The sequence below is a fragment of the Trichogramma pretiosum genome, unplaced genomic scaffold (assembly GCF_000599845.2).
Source record: "Trichogramma pretiosum strain Unisexual culture from Peru unplaced genomic scaffold, Tpre_2.0 scaffold41, whole genome shotgun sequence".
NCBI lineage: Eukaryota > Metazoa > Arthropoda > Insecta > Hymenoptera > Trichogrammatidae > Trichogramma > Trichogramma pretiosum.
In genome coordinates, this window is record NW_019640824.1 from 206172 (window position 1) to 231906 (window position 25735).

The 25735-nt window shown below is 42.1% G+C and overlaps 3 protein-coding genes across 4 annotated transcripts in view; 2 read left to right on the plus strand and 1 right to left on the minus strand.

Annotated features, from left to right (window-relative positions):
- The first annotated feature begins 6957 nt into the window (after positions 1-6957).
- On the plus strand, positions 6958-15549 carry LOC106656729 (Golgi-specific brefeldin A-resistance guanine nucleotide exchange factor 1). Of its 2 annotated transcripts, none has more exons than XM_014377852.2 (17): positions 6958-7502; positions 7843-8041; positions 8124-8351; positions 8430-8536; positions 8606-9068; positions 9159-9544; positions 9650-9827; positions 9911-10038; positions 10114-10302; positions 10372-10707; positions 10782-10990; positions 11074-11319; positions 11387-11882; positions 11959-12462; positions 12531-12914; positions 12996-13325; positions 13402-15549. In XM_014377852.2, exons 1-17 carry the CDS (start codon positions 7341-7343, stop codon positions 14404-14406), a joined length of 5550 nt encoding a protein of 1849 aa, XP_014233338.1. In that variant the 5' UTR covers positions 6958-7340; the 3' UTR covers positions 14407-15549. The 2 variants fall into 2 exon arrangements, with proteins under 2 accessions (XP_014233338.1, XP_014233339.1); XM_014377853.2 differs by having other exon boundaries at positions 6959-7502; positions 9911-10026.
- A 1721-nt stretch (positions 15550-17270) lies between these two features.
- Positions 17271-18671, plus strand: LOC106656627 (protein lethal(2)essential for life-like). Its single transcript, XM_014377693.2, has 3 exons — positions 17271-17417; positions 17599-17945; positions 18222-18671. Exons 2-3 carry the CDS (start codon positions 17612-17614, stop codon positions 18497-18499), a joined length of 612 nt encoding a protein of 203 aa, XP_014233179.1. The 5' UTR covers positions 17271-17417; positions 17599-17611; the 3' UTR covers positions 18500-18671.
- Positions 18672-18891: 220 nt separating this feature from the next.
- LOC106656709 (thyroid receptor-interacting protein 11-like) overlaps positions 18892-25735 on the minus strand; it is a 29609-nt gene continuing 22765 nt past the window's right edge. The window contains exons 7-13 of the mRNA XM_014377815.2: positions 22876-25725; positions 22683-22786; positions 22459-22558; positions 19715-19796; positions 19438-19627; positions 19250-19345; positions 18892-19172 (exon numbers count right to left, since the gene is read on the minus strand). Coding sequence (XP_014233301.1) covers positions 19020-19172; positions 19250-19345; positions 19438-19627; positions 19715-19796; positions 22459-22558; positions 22683-22786; positions 22876-25725 — 3575 coding nt within the window. The 3' untranslated portion in view covers positions 18892-19019. The remainder of the gene's footprint in view (positions 19173-19249; positions 19346-19437; positions 19628-19714; positions 19797-22458; positions 22559-22682; positions 22787-22875; positions 25726-25735) is intronic.

Here is a 25735-nt window from a genome sequence, read left to right on the forward strand (position 1 = left end):
ACAAGTCGGCACCGCGATCCAAGAGTACACGGACGGTTTTTGGCAAAAGATTCGCCACGGCCAATTGCAGCGGTGTTCGGCCCTTGCTGTCCTTCGCGTCCACCTGCACCAGCCGACCTAATTCGTCGCTGATGTCGAAGAACAGCTTTACAAAGTCGTCACTGTGGTATCTCTGGCAAGTGATATGTAGTGGAGTCAGCGCCTCCGCGTTAGCCAAATTCGGATCCCCGCCTCGCCGCAGCAGTAACTCGACCATCTCCTTGCTGCTCCAGTTTAGGGCATAGTGCAGGGCTGTGTTGCCCAATTTATCCCGAGCATTGACTCGCACCGTCCGCTGCATGTCGTCGCAGACCTCGAATAGCATCTTCGCCAAGTCGATATCCTCGCTATCGTCGGCCGTCTCGTTTCTCTTGCATATGAAGTGCAGAGGCGTCAATCCGTCGACGTCGGTGGAGTTCTGATCGGCGCCTTCTCTCAGCAGCAACTCGGCCACCTCCTTGATGCGCTTGGCCCGCACGGCGTAATGCAGCGGCGTCCGGCCCAACTTGTCCCGGGCGTCGATCCTTATCGGCTTGAACCTCTCGTCGCTGTGCTCGAACAACATCCTCAACGGGATGTCGTCGCCGTAATCGGCCTTGCACGCGATGTGCAGAGGAGTCGATCCCTCGGCGTCGGCCCGATTCGGATCGACGCCGTTCTTCAGCAGCAGCTCGGCCACCTCGTCGGCCATGCGCTCGATGGCCAGATGCAGCGCCGTTCGGCCCAGCGCGTCCGCGACGTCGACCCTAATCGGCTTGTACCTCTCGTGGCCGAAATCGAACAGCATATTGGCGAACTGCACGTCACCCCACTCGGTCAGACAGACGATGTGCAGAGGGGTCAGACCCTCGGCATTGGCTCGATTCGGATCGGCGCCGTTTCTCAGCAGCAGCTCGACCTCTCGCTCGTGTTCGTGCTCGATGGCCAGATGCAGCGCCGTTCGGCCCAACTTGTCCACGGCGTCGACCTGCATCGGTTTGTATTTCTCGTGGGTGAGATCGAAGAACGTCTCCAAGAAGTCACCGTCTCCTTCCTCGTTCTGACACACGATGTGCAGCGGAGTCGATCTCTCCGCGTTGGCCAAATTCGGACTGGCCCCGCTTCTCAGCAGCAGTTCGGCCACGTCCTCGTGAGCTTCGGCCAGTGCCAAGTGCAGCGGCGAATCGCCCGTTTTCGGCACGAGCAGATTGGGATCCACCTGGCCGAGCTCGAGAAATTTCTCGACGACGTCCTCGCAGCCGGTCATGCAGGCCACGTGAAAATGCGTCAAACCGGCCTCGTCGGTGCAATTCACGTCGAACCTGTTGTAAATCTCGAATAGGCTCTCGACAACGCCGAGGCACTCGTGTCTCGCCGCGAGATGCACTGCGGTGGTTCGCCGCGACAATGGCTTGCCGTCTTGGCCAACGACGGGCTCGTCTTTGTAACCGCTCTTGGCTACGAAGTCGACGATTAGTTCTCTATCATCGCTACACCCGTAAGTGATGGAATCCGAAAGAAGAGAGTCGATCTCGTGTGGCTGAAAAATGTCCCGGAGGTTAGGAAGTTGGTCCTCCCAATCTCTGATCAAGGGGCAGAGTTGATCGAGAAATTTGCGCCGCTCGTCTCTCATCTTCCTATAGACATCTTCTCGCAAGTACTTCAATTTTTGGAAATTTTCGATTTTATAAGGCTGATCCGAGTCTTCGGAATCGTCGCTCATTTCGTCGCCTTCGTCGTTTTCGACAGGAAAATTTTCGTCGGCTTCGTCGTTGGACGCGGACATTGTTTTGTACACTTGCACAGAAACACAACACACGGTAACTTACGACTCAACAGTTTATTTTCTTCCCTTGAATCACTTGATTCGTCGGTCGATGCGATCTGATCTTTCTGTCATTAATGTTCCCACTGGTGCGTCGTGAGGTATCTGACTCACGAAATGAGGCGTGCTAATGTAACATCGTGTCGATTGACCAAGAAATTCCCGCTCGAACAGGACACGTGACAAAGGGCGAATAGAAGCGCGAAAGAGGAGCAACCCATATAATATATTCGGTCACATTGTTATTTATCAGAATTTATAGAAGTGCTAAAACAGCGAACTTCATATTGAATCATTTCAATTTATAATTGATCCAAGAACTTTTATTAAAGAGCTCGAAGTTGCGTTCGATTAAACTAGTTTATGAATTGCCAAATATGTAGCTTAATGCAATGTGGTATGTATAGGTGACGATTAATATAGAAAGACAATGAGCTTTTGTAAAATAAAGCTTTGAATTATTTTTAATTCATTTAGATTGATTTCATCCCTGATAGAAATGCAGCATTTTTACACCATTGGTGTAACGCCAATTGTCATTTGCCATTAATTGCCATTAAATGGCCATTTTTTATGAGAAAAAGCGTTACGCCCGATGGTGAAAAAATGTTGCATTTCTACCAGGGATTCTTTGAATAGAATAGTCAATCATAACAATTGAATATAAGCGAATGTTTTTTTGTTTATTATTGCATTTTATTTACTTACTGTACGACAAAACATAAATTGTTACTTTTAGCCAACTTTATAAGCAAACATTTATTCACCATGCTCCTCATAACTCTGATAATATTGTATTTTTGAATCGTTAAATAAACCCTGTGCGTTACTCGATTTTGAAAATATTAATTTTTGTTCTTGTTTTTTATGTATATTGTACGTTTTTCAAAATATACATCCAACAAAGCGCTTATGTCACTGTTATATTTGCATTCAAACCAATCACTCAATTGTTGACACCATGGCCAAATATCGCACAGATCATAATTTAACGGTATAACATTTCACTCGTAATGTGCGCTTATATGTGCTCACGAGCCATTCAAAACTCGGTCTTGTAATATTATAAATCTATTCTCTAGTCTTCCAACGAGTCGTCACACATGCGTTCGTGCGTACATGTACTGATGTGCACGAGCCGAGATTTGACAAGGATATTCATACATTTTTTTCCTGCAAAACATGATAGCCCAATATTCATTACGTTTTTGTAATTTGATATGATATATATTAACTTATGATAAAAAAATACTGTAGTCCAGATTCACGTTCAAACTATCAAATTTTTCTGTACTTTTGACTGTCGTGCACAAATACTATTGGTAACTTTTTTAACTAGTCGGTAAAAAAGAACGAAAAATTTCCAAAAAATCAAAACACCATTCGTCTCAATACGATTAAAATGAAAACGAAAGTGAAAGTATAGCGAAGTGTAGATCATACCAATGTCTACCCGCATACTCGATTTACCAAAGAAAATTGATGTAAGTATCTATTTTCTTTGGCGATACACACCAGAGGCCCCTACTACGATGGATTTACTATTGCCTCGTTCTATAGCACATGGCTCGCTGTACTTTTATTTTTTGAAAGGTGACCACATGTTTTAGAATCTATATTAGAAAGTAGATGCACATTTAGTACGTACGTTATGAAGCTAATGTGTGAGTAGCTAAGGAACCTCAAGTCTAATGGATTGTATTGAAAAAAGATCACTTTCACTTTCAGCGCGTGTTCAATTAGACTCGATATAACTCGTTGAACGTGCGGTGCGTTTAAATCGTGATCAGTACATTTCGAGAAACCGAACTGTAAGCATCAACGAAACATCAGCTCAGTCGGAGTCTCCGGAAAAAGCCAGATTACTTTCAACCACGTGTTCAATTAGATTCGATATACATCATTGTGCAGTGCGTTTAAATCGTCAGTACAATTGAAGGCGCTGAACTGCAAGCAGCAAAGATCGAGCGATTTTCGTAAAAAAAGTTAAAAACATCTTGAGTTATATAAGTGACTGTATTTGTGTGTGAGTGCGCAGTTATTTTGATATCATGGTTATGCTTAGCAAACGTGTAAAGTTGAACCAATTAAAGAGCTTAACAAAAGATATCGATTGGGAGGACGAAGAAGAGCGATCTGAGCTTCTTGATAAAATTGACTTTTTAATCAGGAATTGGGAGGGCCAACTTCCAGATCTTCGAGATGCAAACCTTGGAGCCTATGAAATAAATCATCTTCTCATGGATTCCTTAGACGCGTGGAAGGAAGACGATTACTATTATGATCAATATAAACGATTCATCGACTTTTTGATCAGGGCCGGCTACAAAGACGAGTTCGGAGTTAATGAAGTTAGCAAGGAACCGTTGAATTATTTATCAATGGTGTTCGACGCGGCTAGATTCTGGCGCTTACCCAATATCGAATTCGTAATCTGTGAGCTGTTCAAAATTTATTACGATGTTAATTTCAAAAATCATTATAACGGCTTTACGCACTTTCACGTGGCCTGTAAATTTGGCTGTTATGATGTCGTCCAAAAATTTCTCGAGCTTGGGCACGATCCGAATCTTCGCATATTAAAAGGTTATTCGGCGCTACAATTGGCCATCGTGAATAGAAAAACAGAAGTGATCAAATTGCTACTGAAAAACGGCGCCGATCCGAATTTCGGTAATTACACAGGATTGACTCCTCTGCACGTTATTTGCAGCAGAGACGATGCCGATGATGGCTTCCTGGAACAGTTCTTCAAGATGAATGACGAATTACATCTGGCATTACAAGTCAATGCTGGCGACCATGTGGGCAACACACCATTGCACGTTGCCATGAACACAGGCGCCACAAAGGCGATCGAATTTCTGCTGAGAAATGGCGCCGACCCAAATGCGCCTAACAATATGGGATATACGCCTCTGCACTGGTATTGTTGGACGCCCAATCCCAAACCAAATCGTTGCGAATGTCTACACAAGTTCTTCGATATCAGCGACGAATTAGATCGGCCGGTGCAGATCGACGCCAAGGATGTGAACGACAGGTCTCCACTGCAATGGGCCATAGTGAGTTGTTCGCCCAAAACTGTTAATTTACTCTTGAATCGTGGGGCTGATCTGTCTAGCTTCGTCTTCCCAACTGAGGCTCATTTCTACGAGAGATTTAAACGGCCGAAAAATGCATTTCCTGGTTCGCCTGGTTTTAATTCTATTCTCAACGTTCTGGCCATCGTCGAAATTCTTGAGAAAAGAGGATACCAATTGACTCAAAGCGACGCCCTGACGATCATGAACATTTACGCCGAATTCGGATTTTTCGAGAAATCTTCGGATCTTGACAAATATTCGCAAGACGATGAGAAGTTCGCGAGCAAAGCGAAAGAAATAATGATCAATCCGAGTCTGTCGCTGCACGACTTGACCAACCTACGACCCGATGAAGCGGCGAAACGACTCAAATTGGAGGACTACTTAAAGTTTGCCCGATTGGGAAAATTACGAGAGCTTCCTAAAAAGTACCAAAAGACATGTGAAATTCATTTGTACGAGAAACTATCGCGACGATTTTTCCGACGATGGGCACTGTATCCTTTCTGGGAGCAGCTGGTGCATTACCGTCTGCCTATTCTCTGCTGTGACATGCTCATCAAGAATCTGAAGAACGAAGACTTATATCATATATTCTTGGCAGCTACAAACCCAAGTGAGGAGAGACTTAAAACAAATGTAAAAAAATATACAAGACCTGCGAGGGCTAGAAAAGCCCCAAAAAGGCTACAATATCATAAAATGTAAATATTGTGAAGGTTTTTGTTTGCTTTTTTTGTGAAATTAATAAAAGTATCGAAAAAATGTATGATTTATGGTTTATATTTCCTTGTCGGCTGGAGACCAAAGCTCGTGATGGCGTTAAGAATATTTGAATTAATTTCTTATGTCTGTGGTCATTGGAACCAGATATATTTTAAAATTCGAAAATTCTGATGAACACACAATAATCTAAGAATCTGATCTATAACTATTAATTCTTATTCTACTTACAAAAACAAATATTTTCTGTGCATAAAGTTTTTTCCTATCGCATGAGATATAAATGTACAAAGCCGTGTACACATGAACGAAAAAAAAAATTTGAAAAATGATAACAATTATTTCTTTACAGTTAAATAACCGTATTTTCGTTAGAAATGTCCGCAGGACAATTTTAGTTAAACGGAAAGGTCTTGTCAGAACCTACAAGCTGGACTCAGAAGGTTTCTATGAGGCTTTCTACTAAAATAAAGAGTGAAATAGCAACTACAAGAAAAATTGATTTTTTGGATTCTTAATTTGTTGATAACAATTGGTGAATAAATGTACGAATCCTATCATAATATATATAGTTGTCAAGCGCTTGTAAAGAAATTTCCGAGCTACGACCCTTTGAAGTTTTCTTTTTTGTTGCTGGGGTACTCTTACCATACGACAATTGGAAAACTTTTATTTAGTAGTGGGTGAGAATTTTGAATGTATTCTTGATTTCACATCATGGGCATCAGATGAAGAGATTGTTTTCAATCGGTGTAACGGTGTACGTATGCGTAACTCGTGGCGCCTGGTAAAAAAATTACCAGTTGAAATGACTAAAGCTCCAAAAACGAAAAAAGTATAAAAAAAAATTTGGTAAAATAAATTAAAATGTCGACCCTTGTACCATAATTCATCCAGACACTGACAGAAAAAATAATCGTCCCTTTAAACGGCTTCAAATACTCGAACTAATTTGTTATGTTCAATGAATATCGATTTTTCTAGCTATATTTTATGGCGATATATTTTAACATAAATTCTATATTTGTTTTAAATTTCTCATTTCTCAGGCGTAGTGTCATTAATGTGTGTTAAATAAAAAATTGTAGTAGTGACAGGGAAGAGAAAGCAGTTAAAATTCTTGATTAGATCACGAGACAAACTTATTTTCCTTCTGCAAAAAAATACGCAGTATTAATTCAAAAGTTTGAATTTCGCGCAACATCTAGTGGATTTGCAATCGTATAGATTCTAGCGTCGTATAGTGACATTTGGAAGTTTAGAGACATCGTCACTCTTCGGAGCTCGGCGAAGCTGGCTTATATCGCGAGTTGACGTGCAAATTTTTGCAGCGTAGGAATAAATCGAATCGTGGAACTTCGTCGTGTGTGTACACTGACATACATGGCCACCTGTCCACATAAAGATAAACGATATCTGGCCTTTTAACCGACTGCTGTCCGTGACTCTTTCGAATTAATTCATAACAACGCTCTTCGAGCATTAAACTTCGTAATTAGTGAAAATTGCGCCACTGCGCTTTTTTTTCTCTTTAAAAAGTAAAAGCCTAGAAAAACGTTCCCGAGATATGGCGTGACGACAGAGAGCAGACGCTCCCGCTGCTGCTGCTGCTGCTGTTGCTACTGCTGTGTCTGTAGTGCTGTCGCTGCTCGTCACCTCCTGCAGATGTCTGGCAGCTACTAACTCGTATGCATGAGAGAATACCTTTGACACTGGGCCGTTGTCACCAAAGAACAACAATGTTTCGCTCCAACTGTCCCAGCGGGGGCCTCTTCGTCGTCGAGGGCGAGCTGGGCCTCCTCATGACGGCTATGAGACGTGGTGTCAGATGGTCGTCGCATTCGCATCAGGTTAGGTTTTCCGTCGCAGCAATCTGTGCGATGCGCGCTTTTCTGTTTCGTAACTCGTTCCGCTGAATTTTCCGCCGAAAATGCTCGAGACGATGCTTGACTTTTCATTGAAATACAATTCCACTGAGAGTCACTCGATGCGATCGCGCGAGATTTTCGCACGAGCGAGCTCGACCGCGCTACAACGAGTTGTCGAATTTTTAACAGCTGCTTGCAATTGCTATAAATGTTGATCTTTTGTCCAATACATTTTCATTCAATTTCTCACTCGTTCTGGCAAAATTATATCTTTGGCTCTATGTCATGACATTAATTTATGCAATTTTTACTGTCACTGTAGGATGAAGATCAGGATATTCTGATGAAGAATCTGGCAGGCTTGAAAGAAACTTTAAACGATGCTAAAGATTTATCTCAATTAGAACCATCTGCTTTCATGGCACCTTTTTTAGAAATTATTCGGTCTGAAGAAACGACAGGACCTGTCACTAGTCTTGCTTTGTCTGCTGTAAATAAAATTATTTCTTATGGTCTTATCGGTATGTATTCATCTACAGAATATTTATTGTCTTTGATTAGTATTAGACACTGTGATGATTATAAAATTATTTATTAAATTAGATCCAGAACACCCTGCTGTTGTTCCATGTGTTGAAGCAATAGCAGATACAGTGACACATGCAAGGTTTGTAGGAACTGATGCTTCTGGAGACGGAGTAGTTCTCATGAGAATACTTCAGGTCCTGAGGGCTCTAGTTTTATCACAACCTGGAGATAATTTATCCAACGAGAGCATATGTGAAATAATGCTCAGTTGTTTTAGAATTTGTTTAGAAACTCGTCTTAGTGGTAAGTATAATTATTTTCGTTCTAACAACTTTGTAAACATTTTTACACCACTTTTCTTATGAAACATTATTATTTTAGAATTACTAAGAAGGACAGCAGAACATTGTTTACGAGATATGGTTTATCATTTGTTTGTGAGACTTTCTCAATTTGCGGATGATACCAGAGGACTTCTTAGCATGAGGGTAAACCACTCAAATAATCAAATTATTTTTATTTTTTATCATGGATTAATAATCTTTTTATTATTTTAGAAAATGAGAACAAACAGTATGGAAACTACAAAAAGTAAACCTAAGAAAAATAAAATTAGTGCAAAACCAAAGTCCAAATTAAATCTTGATGATATGGATGACGCAGAAGCTCAGCTTCTAAGTCCAGTTGAAAAGGTTGAAAAAGTCAAAGTCAATCATTTAGCTACTACACCTATTTCACCTGCTGGCAACATAGTTGATATGCAAGGTTCATTAAATCATGGAACATCGGATAAATCTGATGATGGTAAAGGTGATTCTAAAACTAGTGCATTAAAAAATATTAATGGCAAGGAAATTTCTGAATCAAATACTGTAATAAATGATCCTGAAAAGAAGATTTCTAAGAATGAAAATTTGGAAAATGGTCAAGAGATTGAAAGTTTAAATAATGATAATAAATTATCTGAAGAGCAAGTGGATAATAAAGTTGGACAAGTTTCAAATCTTGAAAATAATCAAGGTATATACATTTTTTTGCTATTCTTTACATAAGAAAATTATATTAAGACCAGTTTTATTAATTTTTTTAATTACAACTATTAACATTCAGGAAACGCTGAGAACAAATGCAATGATGTTCAATCACCAAGTGGCAGCATTGAAGATCTATCTGTTGATGATGGTATGAATATCAATAACACTAAATTGCCAAATAATAAACCTGATGGTGAATCTGTTGAGGAATATGTAAATTCACAAGGAATCAGATTTACTACAGTTCAGCAGCATACTCCCTACGGTTCTCTGTGCATCAGGGAGCTATTCAGATTTTTAGTATCTTTATGCAGTCCTCATGACAAGCAAAACACTGAAGTCATGATACATTTAGGATTAAGTCTACTGCAAGTAGTTCTGGAAGTAGCTGCAGATTCTTTGGCTAATTTTCCTTCATTACTTGCTCTTGCCAAGGATGAATTGGCTCGGAATTTAATAGTAGTATGTTATGTTAATACTATATTTCAAAATTAAATGAAAATTAATTTATAAAAATTTCCATTACTGTTGATTTTCATGTTTGAAATTGCTATGATTTTTTTCTAGTTACTGGGCACAGACAGATTGTCAATTTTAGCTGCAGATGTACAGGTGTCATTTTTACTTTTTGAATCTCAGCGTGAACATCTTAAATTTCAATTGGAACAGTTTATTGTAAAGTTGATGGATATAATTAATTCTGATTCAAATCGAATTACTTACGAACAAAGAGAACTTGCTTTGGGTAAGTAGTAATGATATTTAATTAATTTATTTTCGTACTTTTTTATTTCTTTTTAATACCAATTTTATGAATGACACATGTAGAAGCTATACTACGTTTGTGGAAGATACCTGGTTTACCAGCAGAACTTTTTGTAAATTATGACTGCGGCTTATTTTGTATAAATTTGTATGAAGAACTAATGAAAATGCTATCAAAGGTACTGTTCAATGTAAGATCATTTTCTCTCTACTAACATGCAATAACTTGAGTGCGTAAATAGAAACTTATTCACATTTGTTTTTAGAATGTTTCGACAATGGCTAGTAGTATGTATAGTTTACAATTTATTGCTTTGGATGCAATATTTACTTTAATTGCTGGTATGGAAGGAAGGTGCAAAGGAAATACAGAAATGTTAAAAACCTCTCGACAAACCGCTTTGCCTAATCTACCAGCCAAAGATGTTTTATTAGATACGAAAACAAAGAAAAGAGTAAGATTACGTTCCATTTTTTACTTAATTTAATATTTAGAAGGTTCTAATGAGGTATATAATTTTAAGTTGCTAGCGATTGGGGCTGAAAAATTCAACGAAAGTCCCCGCGAAGGTATTGCAAAATTGACCGAATATGGCCTACTCGGAGGAACGCCGGGTCATCCCGATCCTAATGAAATTGCAAAATTTTTAAGAGAAAATCCAACGTTAGATAAGAAGCAAATTGGAGAGTACATTAGTAAAAAGGAGAACGGCAATGTATTGCAAGCGTTTGTAAATAGTTTCAATTGGTCCAATACCCGTTTAGATGTAGCCGTACGTCAATACTTGGAGACTTTTAGGCTGCCTGGAGAAGCCCCTTTAATCTTCCTTCTACTCGAAAAATTTGCCGAGCATTGGCATGTAAGTCTCTAAAATTTAAAGTTGTTGAACGAATGAAAAGTGAAACGATTATAATCGAAAATAAAATTTTTCAGGAAAGTAATAACCATCCTTTTGCCTCAACGGATGCTGCTTTTACTTTGGCATATGCTATCATCATGTTAAATGTAGATCAGCATAATAACAACGTCAAACGACAAAATAATCCAATGACAGCAGAGGACTTTAAGAAAAATTTGAAATCGACCAACGGTGACGCCGATTTCGATCAAGAAATGCTCGATGAAATTTACACTGCTATAAAGTATGTATATATTTTTTGGCTTATAAATTTTGAATCATCTTAATTATAAATCGTTATAACGAATTATTTTCTTTATCAAACAGGACTGATGAAATAGTTATGCCGGCAGAACAAACAGGCCTCGTCAAAGAAAACTACTTATGGAAATGCCTCTTGCGAAGAGGTGCCAATCCAGAAAGTCTGTACATAAGGGTCGGCGATGCTAGTGATTTTATCGACAAGGAACTTGCAGAGAAAGCTTGGGCCCCGATTATTAGTGCTCTATGCAGAGCGTACGATAAAGCTCCAGATCGTAATTTTCAACGAAAAGTGGCTACGGCATTTTTCAGGTAATTCATTGAAATTCGTTACTAGCTCATTTTATGGCTTCGGTTAAAATTGTCCTTTACTTTTCAGTTGTGCCGCTATCAGTGCTCATTATGGTATGACGAGCGATTTGGACACTCTCATAGTAAGCCTATGCAAGTTTACCGGACTAGCGGCCGTTGGCCAGCCAGACCAAATCGTTTTGAAATTAGGTGGCAGTGGCTCGTGCCAGTTGGCCACTCGAACTCTCTTCAAAATCACGCACCTGCACGGCGACGCTCTGCGAGCTTCTTGGAAAAATATCGTCGACTGTTTGCAAATTTTGTACAAAGCCAAACTTCTTCCCAAAAGTCTGACGCACGGCGCGGACTTTCTCGATCCTTCCGGTAAAGTAAGTCTCATCGTCGAGTCGGCTCCAAAACCGGCCCCTGTTGAACAGGGCATATTATCAAGTCTGTATTCGTACATCGCCTCGGATACGTCGAGAACGCCTCATCCCGCTGAAGCCGTGGCTAAAAAGAGAGCAAACGATTGCATTGCCCACTGTTATCTCAAAGAGATAATCGAAGAAAGCAAGTTACTGCAGGTAAACTATCGCGCATTGAGATTTATAGTTTGAAACTGAAAATATGAATACTAAAAGCATTTGCCGTCCTCTACAGCTGGATTCATTGCAATCCTTAGTGACAGCATTGATGAGTGCCAATCCCGCTGACGAGGGTACATCAGTATTTTTGTTAGAACAATTGATCGAATTAACCATAGAAAACTGCGATCGAGCCTCGATCATTTACCCGATGATTCAGCCTCATTTGGAATCGCTCGTTACCGCTTCAGCTCGGGAAAATCAACCGCACCTCCTGGAGCGTGCGACGGTCGGTATGCTGCGACTCGGCACGAAACTTCTTCTCGCCGAAGATTTCGCCCGAATTTTACTGCAGCCATTAGCACCTCTGACGCACTTGCCATCGGCTTCGGTTTCTCCCCTGGCAAGACAGATATCGTATGGTTTATTCGAGCTCCTGAAGATCGGCGCTGCAAACATACACAGTACAGAGGACTGGAAAGTAGTTTTCAACCTGTTGGAATGCGCTGGAGCTGGTGCTCTTCAACCGAAACAGTCATCCAACAATCCCCAGGATGAAAATAGTTCCAGCAGATCAACAGTATGCTTACTATTATATTCATAATGTATAATTGAAAATGTTCACATTAACAACGAGCGTCTTTTCAGGCCGCACCTCTGGATCCTCGGCCCGTGAGCCCGGTACCCGAGTGGGTTCTCGTCTCTCCGACTGGTACGGGCACGGAAGCGCCTCTGCCCGTAGCCGCCGACATCATCGTGCTGGATCGCAAGCTGCAAGCTCACGATCCGCTGGCCCTGATAAAGTGCTGCGAGAGCCTCAGTTTTCTCGTGCGCGACGTCGCCCACGTGACCCCGTTCAACTTCGAGCTGTGCGTGCGCTGCGTGCGTACGTTCGCCGAGGCCGTGCTCAATTCCGCCGGCAAGCGCGGACGGGTGCATCTGCCCGCGGGCGAAGAGCTGCCGCAAACATATCAACAGACTCCCATTCAATTGCTTGATTTAATGCACACGTTGCACACCAAAACTGCTCAGGTATGTTAACTTCGTCGTTGAACAGTTTCTGTCCTTTTTTTGTGCGATCAACTTCAATCATGATACGCGTGTATTATTCAGGTGTTCCGATGGTGGGCCGAGGAGGGCAACGAGGAGCAGAAAAAGCAGATATCCACGAGCTCGCTGTGGTCGCAAGCTTGGCGCCCGCTGCTTCAGGGTATCGCGAGACTTTGCTGCGACTCGAGGCGTCCCGTGCGAGCGGCTGCCATAACGTCGCTGCAAAGTACCTTGTTAGCTCATGATTTTAGCCAATTGTCCGCGGTCGAGTGGTCGCAATGCCTCGAGCAAGTGTTGTTCCCGCTGCTGGCTCAGCTACTCGGGCCTGTCGCGCCAAGCGATCCTCTCGGTCTCGAGGAGACGAGGGTCAGAGCTGCTATGCTATTATCCAAGGTAAGCCCATTCCGCTATGCTCTGCAAACTCTTTAATTCGTCTCGAATAATCGAACAAAATATTCGCAATTCACAGGTCTTCCTGCACCATTTGAATCCACTGTTGACGCTGCCAGGCTTCTTGCCGCTGTGGCTAACGGTGCTGGACTTGCTGCGCTCGTACATGCACGCCGACAACAGTGAAAATCTTTACGAAGCGATTCCCGAATCATTGAAGAACATGCTGTTGGTAATGGCTTCGGCCGGAGTGCTTCAGCCCGAGTCGTACCTGTGGACGCCAACATGGCGAGCTATCGATGCTTTTCTGCCTAATCTGAAGGGCGAGCTGTTCCCCGAACCGCCGCCTCAACCTGCGCCGAAACCAGCAGTGGCCCAGTCACCTCCGCAATCGCCGACGCCTACTCAACAAACTCCTGTTGCTGCTACCCCTGCTGGTGCTGCTGCTCAGGCTCAGGCTCAGGCTCAAGCTCAGGCTCAAACTCAGAATCATTCTTGTTCAATACAGATGGACGCCAGTTCGTACGACGTATATCCGACTATCGTGCCGTCGCCCTCGATGCCGATTCCAACTCAAGTGCAAGAGTCCACCATGCCGATTATAACCCCGATACCGTCTTCGATGCCAGTTATAAATGCTTCGTACGAGGCGTACTCGACATCGCCGACCGGGCTCAATCATATGCCGTCATTCTCGATGCCGATTCTGACGCAGATGCCAACTTCTCCGTTGCCGAGTCCACCTCAAATACCCTCGTCCTCGATACCAAGTCCGAGTCAGATGACGTCGTCGCCGCCTCCGTCGGCACAAGTTCCATTGCAATCCTACTCGATTCCAATTATCACGCCGTACGAGATATCACCGCCAGCCGCTCAATTTCAAATATCGTCGCCCATACCGATACAGAATCAGATATCATCCCCGATATCAAACCCGACGCAATTGCCACCCTTGATACAGAGTCAAAATCAAATTCCGACGTCCTCGATACCTAGTCATACGCAATTACCAGCCTCCTCTGTACAAAGCCAATCTCAATTAACATCCACGATGCCCGCTATGGCTAGCTCGTACTTTGTGTGAGCTACTTAACTTTTTTGAGTATAAACTTTATAACGTGAAATTTATGTAATCAACGCGAATCGTTGCTAATCATGTTTCAATCAATTCTTTATCAATTCTTGATTTATAATTCAACTATTAAAAATCTTTTTATTGCATATAAGAACTATTACCAATTATGACGAAATAAATTCAAAAATAGTATGAGGAAATGTTAACAATCAATACAGTAAACAATTAACAAACAATTAACTTTTAAATTATACTAAAATTATTGCAAGACTTGGTAAATTCATATGAAATGACGTAGGGTAAAAAAGGATATGTGTGAGAATTCAAAACAACAGTTCCGACTGATTATTGAATTAAGAGCGCTTCAATTTTATACTTTATTACAGTCAAACTTGTTGATACATTATTTACGTTTAACGGTACAATGTAACTGATTATAATCAACAATTAGTTATTCATTGTTATTTAGATATGTTATTCTCAAATACTGCTTTATCAAAAAAAATATTTTTAAAAATTACTATAAAACTAATTAGTTCTATTATTAAAAAAAAAAAAAAACAGAAATGAATCTGTAAAATTTATAAATTTTAAAAAATCATTCCAATTAACTAAATTTATGAGATCTGTTAAAATCTTAATTCTTTGGATTTTTTGTGGGGGTGATTAATTTTTTCAAATTTCTTATGAATTGTTATGTTTATGAGACCAAATAACTTCAAGACAGTTGACTTATGTGACTCTTACAATTTATCAATGATTTGTAAGCTTCAAGAAAAAAAAATGGTGTAATTATTCAAGTTGTGTATATTAAATGAGCAGAGAAATATTGATTCTTTCAATTTTGATAAACAGTTTCAACTTTCTCTGCTGAAAGTATGAGTTTTTATAAGGGAAAGAGATTCGTCAAGAATCTGCGACCTTTTCGTATTATTTTTTATCAGATATTTTTAATTTACTGTTGTTATGTATTAATGAATATCTATTATAATATAAAAATAATTTATGAGTACCGTTGCTGTACGTTTTAATGAAAAAAAAGTGTATATATATACATATTAATGTAGTCACGAATAACCACATAAAATTATTTTACTATGTATAAGAGGTGTTGCATTTTACTTGAATTAGTTGTCAATAAAATTTTACATAGTTAAATGATTAAAAAAAAATATTGCGTATACTTTTGATTTTAAATCCTTTTCCGACATACTCGCAAACGTTTATTCAACGTTGTTTAGTAAACGTTGTTTAGCATTGTTGTTAAATATGTTTAGAAGAAATTCGGAAACGATCGCGTTTCTACACGAAACAGTCAATTGTGTTTTTATTTTTCTCTATTCGAAGTTGACAATCGAATTGACATTTGAAATGGTACGTTCAAGTTCATGATATTTGACGATCAGATTGAAATCAAAACATCGAGTCTCTTTCGTGTAACCGACGAATTGAGAAAATGAAAAACGGACAAGACCCCGGCGACTTATGCATTATTTCCGACTTATTTCTGACACGCACGCTCGCCTCGATTATAATAAGAGGCACGAGTAATTCGCATAATGTCACTTTAATGAGAAAAACAAAGCGAGAAAAGAGCTCGACAAAGTCTCGAACGATGAAGTTCCTTCCCGAAATATCTCGAATGTCGCTCGTGTATATAAATAAAGTCGTTGAAGGCAGTTTTGCAATTTTCGCGCGCTGCTCGGTCAACGCTCCATTATCTCGTGTGTACAATATATACAGATATATATAATGCACGAATGCAATGCGCCGATGCGCGAATGTTCACGTAGCTTCTGGCACAAGCCGCGCACCACCTGCACACACACCGTCTACCCCGTGCCTGTATGAGCAAGCTCGAGAATCAGCTCGAAGGGTGTAGAGCACCGCTTGATATGACCTACTATTGCGCTCGACCCTCCTAGAAAAATCTCGGGTCTTTAAATTCCCACGGATGTTTGCTAACGTACTTTTCTTTCTTTTTTTTCTGCAGCAATTACCGGACATGATTGAATATGTACGTTTTAATTGAAAACGTACACACGAATTAAAAATATTAGATTACGACCGTTGCGAGGACACTTGTTATTTTATTTGATTATGAAACTATAACTACTTCTCGACTACGACGTATTAGAATCTCTCGTCGACAATGAGAGAAAATAAAAAACGTTTAGATTACGAAATGTTTGATATATACTAACTGGATAATCAAAGTTGTTGTCCGTTGTTGATCGCATCGATTGATTATCAATTAATACGATGAAATTACTAAAAACCCGAGAAAACTCTTCATCTCGTTATGAAAAAATACCGTCTTTATTAAGATGGCGGAAACTAGATCGAACAAATCAGATTTTTCGGTTTCACGTCTCAAAGTTAGAATGAGATTTTCATCGAAATTTGTTTCATTGTTATATGGTAAATAGCCATAAAAAACGTCATTTTTCTTGTTGAAGTTGTAAAACAATCACTCGTAATTAACACGCGATAAGCACGCAATAATTATTTAATAAATTGCACATAATTTTACACGTTATTGCTTGCTAAAAGTCCGTTTGAGCGGGTCGGCCCAAACGGCTCGTCGAGTCGTAGGTAAACAAAGCATGGCGCGCGGCGACCCGTCAAAATTGCGACGTTCACGAATTTCGTTGCGCAGATGCACAGATATCTTGTGATAATCTCGAAAATTTCAACGCGATACCGTCGAACGTTAACTTTTCAGCGAAATCACGCATTTTTTTATAAAAATCTCTATCAACAAATGCGAATTTTCAGCCGTGGAAATTGCGAGAGCTTCTCGAGGATTCGAGCGGCTGCTAGCGCCGACGTTTCTCGAACGGCCGGCCGGTGCGCTGGTATAAATACGGCCGCGCTCGTCTGCTCGAGTCAGTTGAACACAAGCATTCGAAGCGAAAGCATCTACTACTTAGCACTACCGTGCAAAAACCTCTAATCTTTACCTCTCTCGTTTGAGAAGTATACATCGATTTCACGATCTATTGAATTTTTTGTCAAAGGTGAGTATACAAATTTATTTCAAACTACCAACTTCATCTCAGTGCCATTTTTCAATTTTTCTCATGACTCTTTTGTAATATTCGAGACATTTCAAACTTACCGATTAACGATTGCTCTGAAGTTCTCATTCACCATTATAAATTCGCTAACTAATGAATTGTTTCAAATTTTTTGTTACAGACAAACAGAAATCATGTCTCTAGTACCACTTCTATTCTCTGACTGGTGGCAAGACTTGGAGCGCCCACACCGCATCCTTGACCAGGACTTCGGTCTAGGTCTGCGCCCCGAACAGCTTTTGGCCCCGAGCGTCTTGGAAAGTTACATCGTTCCTCGTGAGAGAAGACGCAGCCCGTTGACCATGATGTACTACAGACCCTGGAGCGAGCTCATGCGTCAAGGAGAAGGCGGTGGCACTTCCACAGTCAAAGCCGACAAGGACAAGTTCCAGGTCGTTTTGGACGTACAGCAGTTCAAGCCCGAGGAGATCAACGTCAAAGTCGTCGACAAGTTTGTCGTCGTCGAAGGTAATTATTCAACTCGTTTTTTATTTTTACTTTTCCAATTCTCTTTGCTTAAGACAAGTAACTATGAAATTTAAATATTAGAATTTTTTAATTTATTCTATTGACAAATCTACATAGAGAAATCTGTTGGATTTAGATCTGAAAATTTGAGTTAATTTTTGTTGACAAATCTATTTAAATTCTCTTGAAATTAAACATTTTTAAATTCTCTATTTATACCAAATTATTTTAAACTATACAATGTGTCTGATAACCAATGTGCTCAATTGTTTACAGGCAAACACGAGGAAAAACAAGACGAGCACGGCTCCATTTCTCGCCACTTCGTACGCAAATACCTTATACCAGAACAATGTGATGTGGACCAAGTCAGTTCTAGTCTCTCTTCTGATGGTGTCCTCAGCATCACAGCCCCACGCAAAGAGCAACCAAAGACCAACAACGAAAAAGTAGTCAAAATTGAACACACTGGTAAACCAGCTATTCGTGAGAACAGTGAGGAGAAGAAGCCTGTAGAGAAGAAAAAAGAGGAAACAGCTGAAAAGAAAAAATAAGTGTAGTTTGCATTTTCTGACGCTAAGATTAAGGACTTTGATTTAAGTTTTCATGTAATAATATTAATGTTAGTTTCATCGTTCACGACATAAGATATAAATTCAATTTGTACCAGTGTTTACGAAGCTTGTAATTGTTCCTAAGTAAAAGTAAAAGTCATTATAAAATCAAGATTTTTATAATAAAATGAAACTCGTTGACTAAATAAAACATCTTTTCATTTTCATACCCTCTCTTAGTAGTTCTAAACTTAAAATCATACAAATTTACTTAAAGATTTTGATTAATAACAGTTCTTGAAATTTTTTTTTAAATTTATTATCTTACTTTTCTTATCAAGTCAAAATAAAAAAAATTCACTTGAATATTTTGATTAATAACAGTTCTCGAAATTTATTTAAATTTGTAATATTATCTTAATTTTACATAATTACAAAGTATTATTTCAAAAATTATTTACAGTATTTGAAATTATCTTAAACAATATTTGTCACAGAAATACATTGAGTCTTAATAATATCAACTGTCCTTGAGGACTTCTTTCAAAATTGACCCTGTATTCCTTGCTGGGACAAATTCTGGGAATGTAGGCAAATTAATATTTGACAATAACAATGTAGACTGAGTCGATGATGATGAGTGTTGTCTACTGTGACCTGGTCTGTCTAACGGCTGAAATTAAATATAAAATTAATGAAAATTACAAAATCAATGCCTTCAAGTTCATTAGTATTTCTTTGATTGCTTACCGAAGTTGAAATGGGCAAAACTGGCATCTCTGGTTTAGGCTTCGATTCGTTCTCCAAAAATTGAATGAACGCACTAGACAGTGAAGACTCTTGTTCCTAAAATGTACAAAAAAAGAAAAGAATTTACAATATTTCATCTCGTTTGCCTAGTCGATTACAAAAAAACCCTATCTATCGTGTGAACTGACCTTGGTTGGTGCAGCACCACTGTTGATCATGGAAGAGAACCAGCTATTTTTGGAAGACGCGCTATTGAGCCCGGACTTCTCTCTCTCGGCCTCGTTGAAGTCAAGCACGTTGGCGAAGACCCGCAGAACCGACACTTTGTCGTTGGCGGGCGACGAGATGTAACCCATCAACAAGTTCTTGACGAGCGACCTTGAAAAATTCGATCATTGCTCATTACTTTAGATGTTTTTTGAACGATTTACATTAGAGTAGAAAAATACTTGGAATTTATCATACCGATCGACTTTTCCCTCGCAGCTTCTCTGCGCCTCTTGGATTCTCTCGTCCGCCGTCTGGACCAACTCGTTGAGTCTGCTCACTGCAAATGAAAATTGCCTCGGTTAACTTTTCTTTAGATCGCTTGGCATGTATTTGAATTATAATCGTAAATGACGAGAGTTTTAATATGAATAAAATTACAAGATTACAGTAGTTACAATTTTGCTTACAATAATTACAAGTATTAATTCTTTAACCGATACAGTTTCATAATAAATTACAGCTATCAGATGTTAAACTTAAAACAAATTCCATCTAAACAAAGTCACTAAGATTTATAGATTTTACAACGGCATATCCATAACAGCTAATCTATAACTAACATGAGTCAAGGTGAGGTATTGTATCGATAAAAACCAAATTATATTATTGCGTACAAAGATGCAGATGGACGATTCCAAATGATTTTTTTTTTGCTTTCAATCAGCGCAGATATTTATGGGATAACAGGAGGCATTTGAAGAGACGAACGCAAGTATGACACAAGTACTGGTCGATGAAAAAGTTTAACACCAGTACCTGATGTAATACTCACACCCTTCCCCTGTTAATGTTTTTTTTTTGCAATTAGGACACATGCTGCATTCCTTAATGTATGAATTACTTAGTTTACATGCCATAATTTTTAGGAATCTCAATTTTCTAAATTTTCGTTACAAAGTTACCCGGAATAAATTTTTTTTTTGTTTCGTTATTTGTTTGAGTCTACGTTCCCCGTTTTTGAAATTGTTTGAAAGTACAGCATAAATGAATCGTAATTTGTGATAATTTCAAAAAAATAATATTATGCTTTTCTTACAAGGCACACTGCAACTTTACCTTCTAAAAACCGTTTCACAGTATACTCGAATCTACAGGTGGTATAAATTATAAATTAAATACATGCTATAATATAAATATATGATCAAAAACTAGTTACAATTTTATATTAATTAAAATTAAACTCGATAAAGAATCATGCATACAAATCCAATGGTATTACTTTACAATTACAGATTACTTCTAAAATAAAAACTACTCAGAAATTACAAATCCTTCTATCTAAGTATAATTAAATGATAAGAAATTGCGACCAACGGCAATTTGTACTGTTAATCATCTATTAAAAAAAAATTAAACTAAAAATCCGCAGAATAGCGGTAGCGAGTGGGAAACCCCACGAGGTAATATGAGCTTGGACTTAATATACGCTCACAGTTACCGCATGAGATTACCTGCTCAAGCACTACCATAATCAAAAGTTTTTTTAGTCCTAATAAGGTGTGGCAATTCATGATTTCGCTCAGCATTTTACATGTATATATGCATTTGTATATTTATATCCATTACATCAACAAAAAAATCAACCAAATTTTCGTCTGCAGCCAATGATAATTATTTTTCTCTTTATTTTTTTTTTTGGTCCTCCTTTTTCTAATGCAGTATATAATTTTTGAAAAATTATTATGTTATTATTTTGTAATGTGCATGGAAAAAAAATTTGTTTGCTTGTTTTTCTTCAACCAATCAAAGCTTATGTGATTTGAAATGAAAAAATTCCACGATAAATTTTGGAAATTGCGCATCGTGCGATCACTCGTAATTGTTACGCTTTTACTTCACCATTTAGTTTTACAAAAATCGTGTGTAAGTGTGCGTGCGAGTGAGCAGCAGTACATAGTTATCTGACAAATTAATACAATAACCAATCCAAAAGTTCATAAGGTGACAAAAAAAAATTAAAATACATGATCATTACCGAGAATGATTGAAGGAGAACCAACACCGTCGGATACATTAAAATGTGTGATATGCTTCGTGAATTATTGCTCTATTCGCTTTCGAATGCAGCGTAACAATGTAGATAAAATTACATTAAAAATTGCTCGGTACAACTCTTTCGTTCGATTTTTTTTGTCACTTAATTCAGTGCGCGACGTGCGTAAATTATGGCTTGGGTTACGATACTAATAATAATTAAAAAAAAAATAACAAAAGGCGGATTATAATGCGAGGCTAGGCGACGTGAGCCAGTGCGTAGCTTAATACCAACCGGAATGCTGGGCTAATTGTCGGACAAAACCATCACCAGTATTACCAGCTGATATTTGACTACGCGACCGAACTACAACAGCAGTATTGTTTGTTTTTTTTTTTTTTTCGTGAATTTGCGTGCTTGGCGATGGTGGAAGTGGTAGATGTGTCGTTTATTTGGTTTTATTTCGTGCTAGCGCTCCGCTCGAATTTTCATTTTTTTTCTGTTCGTTCTGCTCTATATGCAATTGTTACAATTGCTTGGGTGCTTTCTCGTGGATAGTTAATTTGCCCTTGGCACAGTTTCAGATTTGCGATTAGTCACATTTTGTGGGTACGTAAATTTTGAGTGAGGTAAAAAAAATCGAGTGAGTTTTGTGGAAAAATAGTAAATTCATAAGCTGCGCCTCGTTTGGCTCGTGGCGAATTTTTAGAACACACAACACATATATACATATAAAATATGGATTGCGAGCGAGTCAAGTTTAACAAAGAACAATACGAATTACAAAAGAAGCCAAGATGAAAGCAGTACACTTATGTATCGTTAAATCAAGCGTTAAAACACAAAAAGAAAGATGGCAAGTGATAGTAACAAAGCACCAAATTTAAGACATAGTTTTACGTGTTAAGAAAGAAAAAGAAAAGGAAGATGAAGAAATCGGTAACAAACGAAGGTTGTTTCGTACCTTCTTGATTGAGCTGCTCGATGCGCTCTGATTTTTTGTCCAGCTGATCGCTGAGTCGCGACGCAGCGAGCAAGCACTCCCTGGCGTCGTTCAGTTGCTCCTGCAAAAAGGATAAAAAATTAAGGAAATGACGCGATTCGAAGTCGATATATTTAATGTATACACAATATGTATATATGTTCACGATTAAAAATCGTGCGAATAAAATTATGGAAAACACAAACTTTCAAATGAGCGATTTCCTTGTTCAAGGCGTCCTGTTTGTTGAAGGATTCCTGCAGTTCGACGCGCACCTTCTCCGTGGCCGCGTGTATGTCCTTTTCTCGTTCTGTGAAATTCCAGAAAAAAAAAAAAACATTCATACCCAATAAAGACGCACGAGGGAAATAATTGCAATAACGAGAGACAAGACGTTACCGCGTTGGAACTGCTCGAGCACCAGCTGCAAATTGGTGAGCGAGGCCGTGTACGAGGCCACCTTGTCCTCGGCCGCCGAGATCTTGTTCTGCAGATCGTCCCTCTGCTGGGCCATGAGGGCGAGCTGCTGCTGCAGCGTCTCGACCTGCTGCTGGGCCCTGATGCTCGCGGACGTGTACATGGTCGAGCTGTTCTTCAGCTGCTCCTCGGCCAGGGCCAGACGCGCCTCCAGGCCGCGCTGTATCTCCTCGGTCTGGAGCTGCTCCTCGGTGCGGCCGGCCTCGATCTCCATCAGATGATCGCGCAGCCGGTCGCGCTCCTTGCAGGCGAGGCTCTCCTTGTCCTGGGCCTCGGCCAACTGCTGGCGCAGAAAGCCGATCTCCGTGGCGGCCGCCTGGGCGCTCCTCTCCAGGCCGGCGCGGGCCTCGCGCGTCGCCTCGAGCTCGCGCTCCAGCAGAGTGTGCTCGGCCAAGCCGCAGCGCTCCAGGGCGCTGCCGCTGGCGTCCTCGACGTTGCTGAGACGCTGCTTGAGCACCTGCAGCTCGTTGCGCAGCCACAAGGCGTCCTGCTCCTTGGCGGCGAGCTCCTGCGCCAGCGAGTCCCTCTCCGCCACGGACTTTTGCAGATTGGCGGTCTGGTCGGCGAGCAGCTGGGTGAGGCGCTGCACCTCCGCGTGATACTGCAGGCTCTCGGCGTGCTTGTCCTGGACGAGGCGCACGAGCTCGTCGCGCTCCGAGCGCAGCGCGTCGAAGCTCGCGTTCAGCTTGATGAGCTCGCTGTCCTTGGCGCTGATCAGTTGGGACAGATTGTTCATGGTCTCGCGGGCCATCTGCGCGGCGTCCCGGTCGCGGGCCAGGCTCGACTTCAGCGACTCGATCTCCTTCAGCAGCTTCTGTCGTTCCTCCTCGTCGATGCCCCCACTGGCGGCAGTCGCGTTGCTCGGCTGCTTCTCGTTGATTTGACTCTCAGCCGCCGCCACGGCTGCCTCGAGTTCGGCTCGTTTCGCCTCGAGCTCGGCGATCCTCTTCTGAAGCAGCTGATGCTCGTCCTCGAGGCTGCTCGCGTAGCTCTCGGAGCACTTGAGCTTGGTCAGGGCCACGGCGAGCTCGTCCTCCTCCCTCTGGCACTCGGTGCGCTGCTCCTCGAACATGAGCTCGTGCCTCGAGTCCTCGGCGGCCAGTCGCTCGTTCTCGGCCCTCAGGTCGGCCACCTCCTTGGTCAGTCGCTGGCAGCGCTCGCGCAGCTCGCCGCACTCTACGCTGGCCTCTTGCAATCGTCGGCGCAGCTCCGGCTCGTCGACGTCCCGCAGCTGCGTCAGCTCCTCGACGAGGCGCTTGTTGAGCCGCTCCAGGCACACGACGTTCTCCTCCGCGGCGGTGGCGCGCTTGCCGGCTGCCTCGAGCAGCTCCCGGGCCGACTCGAGCTCCTGCCTCAGCAGGCCCGACTCCGTGCTCAGCAGCTCGATCTTGTCCAGGCTCTCGTTCTGATTGTCGTCGAACTGGTCGAGCAGCTTGTTGTTCTCGCGCGCGAGCCGCTCGTTGTCGTGGCGCAGCTTGTCGATCTGGCCGCGACTGATGCCGGCCTCCTCCAAGGCCCGGTCGAGCTCCTTGCGCATCTGCAGTATGTCGTACTCGAGGTCGTCGCGCTCGAGACTGGTCTTGCTCAGCTGCTCCCTGAGCTCGGCCAGGGCCTCGCCGTCGGCCCGTCTCTCGTCGGACTCGCTCAGGGCGGCCTCGAGCTTCTCCTTCTCGAGGGTCAGCCGCTCGTTCTCGGCGTCGAGCTCGTTCTTAAGCTGCTGCAGCTGGCTCAGCTGGTGCTCGAGGCGCTTGCCGTTGCCGCTGGCCAATTTCTGCTCGCGTCGGGCGTTCTCGAGGTCGAGCTTCAGCTCCTCGATCAGCTCGATGTTGTCGTCGAGGCCTCGGCAGCGCTCCAGCGACGATCTCAGCTCGCTCTCGAGCTGCTCGATGCGTCGACGCAGCGCCGCGTTCTCCTCGAGATCCTCCGGATTCGGGGTCTGCTGCAGCTGCTGCTGACTATCTTCCTCCTCCTCGGCCAGCAGTTCCTGAATCCTCGCCAGCACCCCCTCGACGTCGTCGTTTTTCACCAGATCCCTGACGGAGTCGAGTCGCGCGGCCAGACGCGAATTGGCCCGGCGCAACTGGCCCAGCTGCTCGTAGAGCGACTCGGTCTCGCACTCGAGACTGGCCACTCGCTCCTCGCTGGCCTCGGGTATCGAGGGCAGGCACTTCTTCAGTCGCTTCGTCTCGAGCAGCAGCGACTCGATGTTCTGCTGCATGTCCTCGCAGTCCGCCTGCATGCCGTCGCGCATCTCCTGCGTCTCTCTCAGCTCGCAGCTCTGCTCCTCGTACCTGCGCTCGAGCTCGGCCTGACGGGCCAGCAGCGTGGCGCAGCGACGCGCCAAACGCAGCAGCAGCGACGACGACGACTTGGATTCCCGTTCTTCGTCCTCCTCTTCCTCGGTCAGGTCGATCTGGGCGCTCTCGATGATCTCTCGAGCTTGCCGCTCCTCGTCCCGATGACGATCCTCCGGCACGGACTGCGTGTCCTTGTCCGAGCTGCATGGCTGCGCCGAGACGCTCTTGTCGGCGGTGTCACCGACGACGACGACGTCGACGCCGGCGGCAGTAGTCTGGCATTCCTTCGACTCCGAGGAGCTGCTGGTGGTGACGTTGCTCGACTGAAGCAACTGTACCTCGGCCTCGGAGCGCCACTTCTTCAGCTCGTCGATCTTCTCCTGGGCTTGATTGTAATCGGCGTAGAGCTGCTCGTAGGCGCTCTGCAGCGAGTTGTGCTTCTTCTGCAGCTCGTCCTTCAGCGACAGCACACGCTCTGTAATACA